At 45.8% G+C, this 12,267-nt stretch overlaps 1 protein-coding gene across 1 annotated transcript in view; it reads right to left on the bottom strand.

Moving 5' to 3' along the window:
• The window catches only part of OBSCN (obscurin, cytoskeletal calmodulin and titin-interacting RhoGEF), a 183,002-nt gene that overhangs the window by 159,630 nt on the left and 11,105 nt on the right, over nt 1-12,267 (bottom strand). Inside the window, exons 5-8 of the mRNA XM_009994678.1 lie at nt 10,320-10,622; nt 8,309-8,575; nt 7,156-7,431; nt 2,746-3,018 (exon numbers count right to left, since the gene is read on the bottom strand). Of these exons, the coding sequence (XP_009992980.1) occupies nt 2,746-3,018; nt 7,156-7,431; nt 8,309-8,575; nt 10,320-10,622 (1,119 nt within the window). The remainder of the gene's footprint in view (nt 1-2,745; nt 3,019-7,155; nt 7,432-8,308; nt 8,576-10,319; nt 10,623-12,267) is intronic.

Genomic DNA, 12,267 nt, shown 5'->3' with positions numbered 1-12,267 from the left:
TTATGAGCCAAGACCATCCCATCTTTCTGCTGAAACTGAACCTCACACTGCAGAACTCACAACTGCTGGAGACCCATGTAGCTCCAGCAGTAGAGAGAGGTTCCTGCTTCCATGCCTTGAGCCTGGGCTCTGCTGACTGCACAGACCAGTGCCCACACACAGGAGCTGTGCACACACACACAGGAGCTGTGTACACCCTCACACACACACAGGAGCTGTGCACACCCTCACACACACACACAGGAGCTGTGCACCCCCTCACACACACACGCAGGAGCTGTGCACACCCTCACACACACACACAGGAGCTGTGCACCCCCTCACACACACACGCAGGAGCTGTGCACACCCTCACACACACACACAGGAGCTGTGCACCCCCTCACACACACACGCAGGAGCTGTGCACACCCTCACACACACACACAGGAGCTGTGCACCCCCTCACACACACACGCAGGAGCTGTGCACACACACACAGGAGCTGTGTACACCCTCACACACACACAGGAGCTGTGCACACCCTCACACACACACAGAGGAGCTGTGCACACACACACAGGAGTTGTGCACACCCTCACACACACACAGGAGCTGTGCACACCCTCACACACACACACAAGAGCTGTGCACACACACACACAGAGCATGTCACACGTGCAGTGACAAAGCAGCATTTTTATCAACTCATTTTTTGCAAGTGTATTCTAAAGGTAAAAGTGCAGACAGGCACCGTGTGTGTAAGAGGTGAAGAACCCCACCCCACACAGCCTGTCCCCAAGCTAACAAGCTGTACCTGACCATGTCAAGCATTTCATGCCCTTCAGGCCATCCAGCCTGCACAGCAAGCTGGTGGCTGCCAGCAACAACCAACCTCAGCTTAGGATGGCATTTCTTTCAGCAGCAACTGTTGCTTTCAGTCACTCAGTATCCCAAGGACAATTGCTATGCTACACCCATGCCAGGCATGTCTGTGGCATCAGAGAACCAATCCTTCATTAAAAACTGTAATCATTAGAATAGAATGATGGAATCATTTTGGCTGGGAAATAACTTTACAACCAACACATCCAACTGCTAAACTGGTATTTTGAAAAAACACTTTAAAATTCAATTTATTTTAGAATTAATATATTTTTTAAATTAAATTACAAAGGATGGGCTCTTCAGTGTCCTGAAGTTCAAGATCAATGGGGTAACTCATTACCATAGATTACTTCCCTGCACTAAGCCAATCCCCTGACTGTGCAGTGCTTCTTCCAGATTCTCTGGAATCTTTTCATGTGCAAGTTGCCCTACCTCAGGTTTTATTAAAAGGATGTAACTCAATCCTTGTTTATCAAAAAGTCCGTGGGGACACACAGTTACTGAGCAGACACCACCTTTCTTTGCCTCAGCCATGGGACAGGTTGTTAGAGGAGTTACAGGTGGGACCCACTAAACCTAAACATGGTCCCCAAGAAGTTAGGTACCCAGGTAGTCACACAGGCTTCCTCTGCACTTGCTGTTCAGAGGAAGGGAGCTCCAGAGAACTTCTCAACTCTGTCTTAATGATCTTTAATCAGACAATAGGAATCAGATGGTCTAAACATCCCTGATGGGCTCTTTTAGATCAGTTTTTCAATTTATCAAGTCAGGGACCATGAATGAGACCCGACGTGAAATTGCATCATGTTGGGTTCTCAACCAAAGGGAGCAGGAGGCTGAACACAGCATGAGTGCCTGAGCAAACAGCAGTTGTAACCTGGAAGTAATCCCCCCAGCTCAGTACACCCCGTGGCAATGCCTGCCTCAAGCTCAGTGCTGTGCTCATCAACCAGCTCTGCTGGGTTTGGTTGGCTGGTGAGCAGCACGGTGGTCACGTGGGTGTGCAGGTACAGGTGACAAAGACCCAGTTTACTTCTCTTAAATTGCATTGTGCTGCAGCACATGGACACATCATGAGAAGCCTTCAGTGAGGTTTCGATTTGTGACTTGCAACTGCTTTAAAAATTAGGCTCAAGGCACAAGCCAGAAAACCACTTTCAGAAGAAGAAATGTTCCCACCAGGCCATGCAAAGAGAATCAGCTGAATTTCACAAATATAGAATTTCACAGATAAATTCTTGTGTCATTTTATATTCTTGGCTCCATCCTGGACTGGAATGCCCCAGTGACAAGCACTTCTCTTCTGGGACTGACCTGGCAGCCACGTGCCTTAACACGTGCTCTGTGCTGGTGGGCTTGTGCCATGAAGGAATGGCTTCACTTACAGTGCTGCAGGGAGATGTCTCAGAGATCACAGTGTCCTTTGGGAATAGCAGGAGAGGCTCAACTCCCAAAATCAGGAATTCGACTTGACAGAGAAGGACATAGGGCTTTCAAAGGAAGACTTTAGGACCACCTTATCAGGAGGTTCAAAGATAATGTGCATGCCAAGCTAAGAGAGTAAAGGCCAGATGTGGCTCTCAGCTTCTTCAGCCAGCGTGGTGTCTGAGTCATTAAAAGCTATTAAAAGCTACTAAAAGCTATTAAAAGCTGGTGCTGGCTGTAATACATAACACCATCATTATCTTATTTGCCCACCTTGTGGATTTGCAGAAACACCAATCCTGGTGTGGAGGCAGCAAGGGGCACAGACTTTGAAATAGGCCTGTGCAATCTTGGCCCCAAAATCTGGCGATTCACGTGGTAAAACCAGTATCATGAAATCAGTCCTGAATTTCTAACACAGACTCTGATCCCGTACTTGCAGCACAAACTTACCTGAGACTTTTAAATCAAACGTAAGAGTGTCATCTCCAATTTTGCATGTGTATGTTCCCTCATCCTCTTTTGTCACAGCTGAAGCCACAAGTTTATGCAGTTTCCCTTTATCTTCCAGGGTGAATTTCTTACTGGCTGTGATTTCTTTGCCCTCTTTGTACCACTTAACCACGATATTGGCCTCTGAGGTCTCAGAAAAAAATTCAGCCTGTTTTCCAGCAGTGGCCCTGATAACTCCTCCACTTTTCTCTTTGTTTATGAAGCTTGCAAGTGCTGAAACAAAATATAGATTGAGGGTGGTGAGACACTGGAACAGGTTACCAAGAGAAGCTGTGGCTGCCCCATCCCTGGCAGTGTTAAAGGGCAGGTTGGATGGGGCTTGGAGCAGCCTGGGCCGGTGGGAGGTGGCCCTGCCCATCCAAGGGGTTGGAACTGGATGATCTTTAGTGTCCCTTCCAACCCAAACCCTTCTATGATTCTATGACAATATATATCCACAGCACTGGTAAAAAAAAATGTGTAGACATTATGTATTCATAAGACCTAATGGCTCTAATATGGATCTAATAAATAGGTTCAAATGCAGAAGCAGTCAAATTTCCAGCCTTTAGAAACCATAGACTTGATTATCACATGTCCAAAACCCAGAGCACACACACAACACACTAGGCTGAGGAAGCCCTCAGCAATAGGGCTTTAAGAAAACACCCAGAAGAGTGGAGGGAAGAAATGAAACAGAGGAACTGAAGGGAAAGAAATGAAAGTTATTCAGTCGTTCTATTGTAACCACCGGGCAAATAAATCTACTCTAAAAGAGGTTAAAATTTAATCTAGGTAAATCAGATTATATTAAAAGAAAAATCTAAACAGATAGCACGTAAGACTGAAATAGAAAGAAATTTCTTCCTGTCAATTCACAGGATCATAGAAGATAAACAATAAATCTGGCACCATATTGAGACACCGCGGAATAATTAAGTCACCAATTGCCTCAATGCAAAGAGTCAAAAACCCACCAATACCCTAATTAAAAATGAAAGCTTAAAATCACAGTACCACCTTATTTTAGGCAATGGAATTAATTTTTAAACCTCTCCTTAGCATGTTACTTTAAACCAACACACGCAAGTGAATCACTTTGCTGGGACTGTGCAGTCAAAGCTACTGAAACCAAAGCCTTGATTATGTTTGGGGGTTTTCTTTCATTTCAAGAACATGCTTGAGCAATACAAATTAACAACTCTTTGCAAGATGCCTGGCAAAGGCATCAGCTTTCACCCCTGGCACTGTAACAAGAAATTACAGCCCATGGTCTGGACCAGCTAAGTGTGACTCTCTCAGACTCCTGTTCTCAAGGTGTTATCAGTGGTACATCCAGGTGCAACACGTGGGGCTTCTCCTGCAGCTCAAACATCCTACCAAGTGTTTTATATTTATTTTCCTTGCTTTTCAGTACATTAGATTTCTCAAAGTCCGTGGCAGAGCTTTTAATTACAGACAAATACTCGGTAGGGAACCAATATTCACCCGCTTGCACAGTCAGGCAGAGTCTCTGAAGACCTAAATATGAAGTGGGAATCGACTTGCCAAGCAGTACACAGGTAAGAAGGAGAAAAAAAGAAAAGCCCTAGTCCCAAATCTCCTCCAGTCTAAGAAATACCCAACCAAAAACAGGACAGACATGATGGTGCAGCCAAGAGACTCTCCAGTTCTGTTCCTCAAGGTTTCCTGTTCAACCACCAGTTTCTGTCAGGGACAGGAGGTTGTGTTTGACCTCTCCAGGTCCCTACTAGTCCTGTTTTCTAGGATTTATTACCTCTGCTTATTAGAAGCAAAGCCTATGAGTTAAAAAAATAAATAAATAAAAAGCATTTAAACTAGGGAAAACCTGAAAAAAAAAAAAAATAAATAAAAAGCATTTAAACCAGGGAAAACCTGATTTTTTTTGTTGCTTTTTCTTGTTTCCCCTTGATTCTCTTAAGATTCCTAACAATGAAGCTTTCCCCATCAGTAGGACAGCACTGCAGCCCTCTCCTCCACCCAACCACCTACACCCATGAAGCCTGCAGGGGCTGAACACTGCTGAGATCTCTACATTTAACCTACATGAATTCCATTAATGCTGAGATCTCGGCCCACAGATCAAAAGGTGTGGGAGAAAGAAGAGGGAGAAGGGTTCGTTCGTGCACCTTCCGCTTCCTTAGGAAACCAGAGTGAAAAACACAACCCCAGCGGCCCGAAGGAGACTTCTCAGGTGTCCTGTTCCAACACAGGAGGTCGTGTGTCAGAGGACTCCTGGCACGTGAAGCCTCGTGGCAGCAGAGGGACTGCAATGATAAAAGGCAAGTGCATTTTCTCCCGGGGCTCTGCTGGGCAGGAGGCCCAGGGGGTCACACAGCTCTGGCCGCGGCTCAGCGCGGTGGCCTCTCGGCAGCCACGTGGTGTCCGTGTGCCAGGCACAGCTGACCAGCCCATCAGGTGACCCACCAGCAAGCTGGGTCTGATCTACCCGACCAACGTGGGGAAAGGCAAAATTCTGGGGCAGCATTTGTGAGCTTCGTCCTGCAGGAGGACACACAGCAGAGCTGATTCACCAGGAATCAAGCTGCAAACAGCTGATATTTACGTCCCGGCTTCTCAACACAGATTTAAAAATAATAGCATAATTATTCATCTGATAGACCCATTACAGTGAAAAGCACATGGAAACATCCATCAGCTAATTTCAAATAACAATGCCAGTTTGAAAAACTAGGCTGAAGAGGCAGAGACAGAAAAGAAAACAAAAATGAGGAGCAGCTGCCAAGTGTAGACAACAAATTCCTCCTTCCATAAATGTAGTCACATTTTTAAGTGATTATTTTTATCTTTTGTAAGAGGGAGGCTTAGTGCTGTCAAATGACCAAGTGAGTTAGTTGTCAAATGCAAAACATACACACTGCCTTTGAGCTTTGTTTCTCCAGAAGGAAGGCAAGAAGCCAGCAAAACATGGTGATGAAGCACCTTGTATGTATTCAGCGCAGAGACAGTGTGATCATTGCTGGGAAGAAGGTGAGGGGCGAGTTACAGGGCAGAACAGAGGAACCAAAGGGCTTTACAAAGTGAATTTTCCATTTTGAAGCAAAATAGCTACAGAGCTCATCCCAGACAAGGTCTGACAACAGACAAGACTGCCTTGGAGTCAGCCTGTACACCCTGACCCTCAGTAGATATCTAGACAACATCCATGAGGAACAGTCTGGGGACACACTGGAGCTTTTTAGCCAAACCTGGTCCAATTAAGACAGAGGTAACTCTCCTATGAACTTCATCAAAGCCTGCACAGATGGGAAGGTTTGTAAGAGGGAGGCTTAGTGCTGTCGGTTCAGGGTAAAGGTTCAAGTCTCACTCTGGGACTGGATGTGCCCATAAGGTGCAAAGCAGGCAAGCAGTAGTGAAGGGACTGGCATGAAAGCAAAACCTGCCAAACACCAGAACAGCTACAGAGCTGGGCTGGTTCAAAACTAATGAGCAGGAAACATGAAAAGAAAAATACATTTGGCTGTTCGTTTTATACATCCTTCCATCTGAATGCCTGGAGCAATGAGTTAAGCCATCCAACATGACCTGGAAAGGTGTGTTCTTATTCATGGAATGGTTTGGGTCGGAAGGGACCCTAAAGATCACCTAGTTCCAACCCCCCTGCATGGGCAGGGACACCTCCCACCAGCCCAGGCTGCTCCAAGCCCCATCCAACCTGCCCTTCAACACTTCCAGGGATAGGACAGCCACAGCTTCTCTGGGCAGCCTGGACCAGGGTGTCACCACCCTCACAGGATAGAATTTCTCCCTAATATCTCATCTAAATCTTCTCTCTTCCAGTTTGAAACTGTTCCCTTAGTCCTATCACTCCATGCTCTTGTAAAAAGCCCCTCCCTGCTTTCCTGTAGGCCCCCTTTTTTTGACAGAAAGCAAACAAGAAAACCCAAACAAATAACAAAAAAAGAAATATCTCATGATGCCAAGATGACCTTGGTCCATCAGATTTTTAGTCAGAGCTGAACTGGCTCCTCAGTGACTTGTCCAATACCACAGAGCAATTATAGGGCAGGCAGGGAATCACATGCATCTGTGCCTGAATTTCTTCATAACAAGAGCACCTTTTCCCTGCCCAGCATTCAATATCATGAAATAACACCAAGTTCTTGTGGAATATCAAGACACCAATCTCAGTGAAAGCACAGCTCTTGCCACTGAGGCAGCTGTATTCACTCCCAAGTTCTCCTGCTCTGGGACCACAGACACTGTCCAAGCTAGATGTTGATGGGGAGTTCCCACAGCTCCCTGCACTGCCTCTGGAACACTCCCCTTCCATCCCTTGGTGACTCTGTTGGCTTGGGGCAGGAACAGGCAGCTCAGACAGTCCCGTACCTTTCACTGAAAGCTGATAGAGCATTTTATCCTCTTCACAAACGCACTCGTAGACTCCAGCATCCTCTGCTGCAGTGCTGTGGATTTTCAGGATGCGCCTCTTCCCCACAGTTTGCAGTTCATATTTTTCATTGGCTTTGAGTTCTTTCCCATCCTTCAGCCACTTCACAGTGGCCTCTGTGTCTGAAAGCTCAGCCTGAAGTTTGGTTTCCTCCCGCAGCCGAGCAGAAACCTTTTCTATATCTCTGCTCTTGTTGGTAAATCTCACTGCAGCACCTGCCAAGAGCAAAGGCTTTGTTATTTCAAGTTATATCAAGACAACCTGTCCCTGACATGAGTCTGCTGTAGACTCTGAGATCTTGGAAAATGTATTAGGTCCTGCTCCTGCCCTCACACTCATGTCAATACCAAGCAAATCTTCCCAGTTCAGGAGATCCAAATTGGGTTTATTGCCTGAGTCACTGAGGAAAAACAAAGAAACTTCACATCTTTCTGCTGGTCAGTAATACTCTAAATAGGCTTCTGCAGGGATTTTCACCAAAAATCAAACACATCCTTCCAGAATGAATGTCTAGTCATTACCTTTTGCCATGCAATGTGGGTAGATACAGATCTTACCACCATTCCAATAGAGGAAAGCTGGAGCATCCAGCTCTCAATGCTAAATTGAGTTACATGACACTAACTTGCACATAACACACATCTGTGGTAGACTAGAAATACCTCCAAGAAAAAAAAACAAAGAAAGAAACAAACAAACAAGCACATTGTTAGTAATTCATGATCCTTTACTTTTGAAAGGCTCTTCTACAGTCAGAAAGACTGGCCGAACCTGGAGGTGAAGTTACTGGTTTAAGGTGGCTCAGTGGTGGATCTGGTGACAGAACCCATGGACTGATGGCCATGAACTACAGAAAATCATGAGCTGATGTTAAGCAGCCTTGTTCAGATACCAACCAGCTGGACAAACTCTGACCTCTGTATTGTTGTGGTGAGGTCAGTACCAGGACCCATGTTAGTTCACATGATGCAATTCCAGGTACTTCCTACAGACCAGGCAACAGTGAAAGCCCTCCAGCCCCATTTCTCATCATCAGGTCACAACAACTGCCTTTTGACTGGAAGAAGAAAGGACAATGATCAAAATAAATACCTTTCACTCTCATCTTGGTGCTGGTGTCAATATTATTGGCAACAAATTTTACTTCTGCTCCATCATGGCTTTTGGTGACGTTCTTTATTATAAGGGTGTGAGTATTTTGAGTTCTCTTAATGATACACGTCTCACTTTCCTGTAAGACTTTACCATTAAGGTACCAAGTGCCAGAACACATCTTTGTAAGGTCAAGAGTAAACAGGGCATCTCCTCCTGGTACAGCTTCAACAGTTGTTAGTGGGGTTTTCACAGCCAGGACAGGTTCTAGGGAAGAAGAACAACACATATCTCTGAGAGCAAAGGACACAAGGCTGCCATGCTGGAGAACAGTTCTTCCTGAGAAAGCAGACACCAGAAGAACATTTTTCACTATGAGAATAGTCAGACATCAGTAATCTCCCCAAGAAAAGTGGTGGATTACCCAACACTGGACACTTTTGAGACTCAGCTTGACAGGGTGTTGGGCCATCTCACCTAAACCAGGTTTCTACCTAGAAATGTTGAAGCAGATGACCCTTGAGGTCCCTTCCAACGTGGCATTCCATGATTCTCTGAAATTTTGGGGGGTAAACAAGACATGAGAATAACATCCTGCAGCCTTATACAATTTGCATGCACTGAAGACAATGCACAGCTGGTCAACAGGAGCAGATTTCTACTGCTGCAGGTAACCTCTAGCATGAGGGTAACTCCTCTTTCTACAGGGAAAAAACAACAGGTATATTTACTTTTTTTTTTTTTTTTTTTTCCCTAAAGGCAAAACAAACCTGAAACAAGTGAGCTGTTTATTTAATAACCTGAGTTATCCTTAGATTTCAGAAGGATCCTAAGGAGGTCACCCAGCCCACTAGTCACTTCTAGATATTCTAAAGAAACACAGGTATGTTCAGATACCTGAGGAAAATGAAGACACAATAAGTATAATTAAGGTCTGTGCAGTTGTTGTCCAGTGCAACGAATCAAAGCAAAGAACCAAACTCATTGCTTACAGTGAGTCTATGGGCACACTAACATCTTAAAAATCAAGTAAAACACCCATATTTCTCCTAGCAACTCTAAAATTCAAGAGAGACTGACTAGAACCTGGTTTTCATGACAGTATCATAGAAAAAAAATAATCATAGAATCATAGAATGGTTTGGATTGGAAGGGACACTAAGGATCATCCAGTTCCAAACATCCTACATGGGCAGGGACACCTCCCACCAGCCCAAGTTGCTCCAAGCCCCATCCAACCTGCCCTTCAACACTGCCAGGGATGGGGCAGCCACAGCTTCCCTGGGCAACCTGGGCCAGGGTCTCACGACTTTCAAAGGAAATAATTTATTCCTAATATCTACCCTAAATGTATCCTTTTCCAGCTTAAAACCATTCCTCCTTGTCCTTTCACTCTCTGCCCTTGTCCCAAGCCCCTCCCCAGCTTTCCTGGAGCCCCTTCAGGCACTGGAAGCTGCTCTCAGGTCTCCCTGGAGCCTTCTCTTCTCCAGGCTGAACACCTCAACTCTCCCAGCCTGGCTCCAGAGCAGAGCTGCTCCAGCCCTCCCATCATCTTTTCTGGTCTTCCTCTGGACTCTCTCCAAGAGGTCTATGTACTTCCTGCATTGAGGGCTCCAGAACTGGACACAAGGATCACCCCTGAATATTCTGTATGTGTTTGGTATCTCTTTTCTGTATTGAAAATTGTTTTATAAGCCCACCTCAATTTTTCCTTTCATAGCAGGTCTAGGAGCAGCACTTCCAGGCTCACAGCCCATTGCAGAGAGCTCTGCCTCTCACACAACCTGAGCTGAGACACTGGAGCATCTCACAGCTCTACCACAGCAGCACCAACCGCCACCGCTGAGGTGGTGCTCAGCTGGCTGAAACGAGACAGAAGAACTAGCCCGAAGGGAAAAAGGGGTTCTGTTGTGCAAGTCTACCCTCCTCAAAGTCATGGGAAACATCCTGAGAAGCCCCCATGTGGCAGATGGGCCCAGAAGGACCAGTTTTGTGATGGTTTTGTGCTCACCGAGGCGCATGCTCCCCGGGAACTCCAGGTAGGGGCTCTGCCCGTAGGTGTTGACTGCAGACACTCTGAACTGATAGTCAGCCTCTTCTGACAGGTTGTTGACTGTGAACTCTGTGACAGGGACGTGAGACTCGTGGCACCTCACCCAGGTGAAGCCAGTCAGTTTCTTGCGTTCCACCACGTAGCCATCGACCGGGACGGGGCGGCTCATCTTCGGAGGGGACCATGCCAGTGTCACTGAGGTTTCTGTTTTATTTTTCACCACAGGGTCAGCTGGAGGTTGGGTGGGAGGTTTTTTGGGAGCTGCACAAGTCGAAAAGAAAGAATCAAACAAATGGAAGTCAAAACAGAGCAAGATTTTTATGGCAGAGTGGAAAAGCCACCCCGCCTTCCCCAGAAAGCTTATGCTGGACTAAATGCTGCTCTTGCTTAACAAACTTTCACAAAACATTGATGTGGGATGGAAAAAGCAAGTGAATGGGTAGGAGATGCTTTGGGGATCCATTACACAAAGACGTACAATGTTCCTACCTCCACAGCTCAACATATGTGGTTTCTACACAATATTGCAATTGTCTTGCACCAAGAGTCTACAATGAGCAATTCACAAGCTGAAATCTTCAGTGCCAGATACAGACCCACACCACATCCTGTGAATCTCCTGGGCAAAGCAGACCAACTCTCAGCTTGTTATTGTCACTCAGAAGATGGGTAAAGCCACCCTCAAAGATTGTGCAAAATTCTGTGCCCCCAATTCCTGCTCCACTTCCCTGGTGTGAACCCAGGTGGAAAAAAAAAAAAATATTAAAATGAAAACATCTCAATGGGATTACTCTGGCAAGGTGGCACAACTTTGTCCTGTTTACCAGACATCATTGCACAGGGATAGTTACACTGATATTGCAGATCTCCTGGTATTTCTGTCAGAATTTCAACCATCCCCATCCCAACAGGCAGGAATATACACGTGCCTGAGAGAACCAATGTATGTCAAGGCACCACTGCATCAAGGAAGAGTGTGGCAATATTTTGCAGTGTTTCACACACAGGGGTGGCATCCTGGGCACAAATGTAAGCCCACTCAGTCTGAGCCTGTCCTCCATTTCTTCTTGAGAACCTGTTCCAACCATACACTACAACATGTCAATCCAGATCCTCGGCAGTTTTCAACACAGAGCAGCTAAACTTTGTACAACTGGGATGACATGTTTCTGCCCCAAAAGGGTTGTCAGGCCTGCTCAGGGAAGTGGTGGAGTCACCATCCCTAGAGATGCTTAAAAGCCACGTTGATATGATGCTGAGGGACACGAGTTAGTGGTATCCTTGGCAGTGCTGGGTTAATGGTTGGACTGGATGATCTTAGAGGTCTTTTCCAACCAGAATGATTCTATTATTTGGGAAAGAAAAGATAGACATGAACAAACAGTGCCTGGGTTTTAGAGTTATGGAGATCTCAGTTGCTTGTTACACAGGCCTGGCTGTTCTCTCCAGCCACTTTCCTCTGGGTATCACTCCTCTGTTTTACATTGACCCCACTCAGAAGGTGGGTTGTAACTTTGTCTCCCAAGACTGACAGCCACCCTTGGGGATCTCTGTTTTAGCAAGTTATACAGACACAGCTTTTGGGGATGGGGAATTAACTTCAAAAGGAAATGACCAAGAAATTTTTCCCCATCAGGCTCTACAGTTGAGAAGATGTGGCTGGTTAACAGTACCTGAGCTCTCAAATGTAGCCCTGCAGGTTTTTACAGAATGAAGATTTACGTTCACTCTCTCATTCCTCTTGAACCCCCTTAGAGAATGCTCAAGTCCCACCAGGGTTATTTATTATGTGCTGCCACTGATACTGTCAAGAAGCCAGGAATTACCTGGTATGCTCTAGTTACATATCTACTGACATGTGAAAGGATTCATTTCATTTAATTTTGGGTGTCTGGCTTAAGTCAGT

The sequence above is a fragment of the Chaetura pelagica genome, unplaced genomic scaffold, assembly GCF_000747805.2.
Source record: "Chaetura pelagica isolate M959 unplaced genomic scaffold, ChaPel_1.0 scaffold130, whole genome shotgun sequence".
NCBI classification, from domain to species: domain Eukaryota; kingdom Metazoa; phylum Chordata; class Aves; order Apodiformes; family Apodidae; genus Chaetura; species Chaetura pelagica.
Note: the sequence above shows the minus strand (reverse complement) of the source record. Positions and strands in the feature narration are given on the sequence as shown.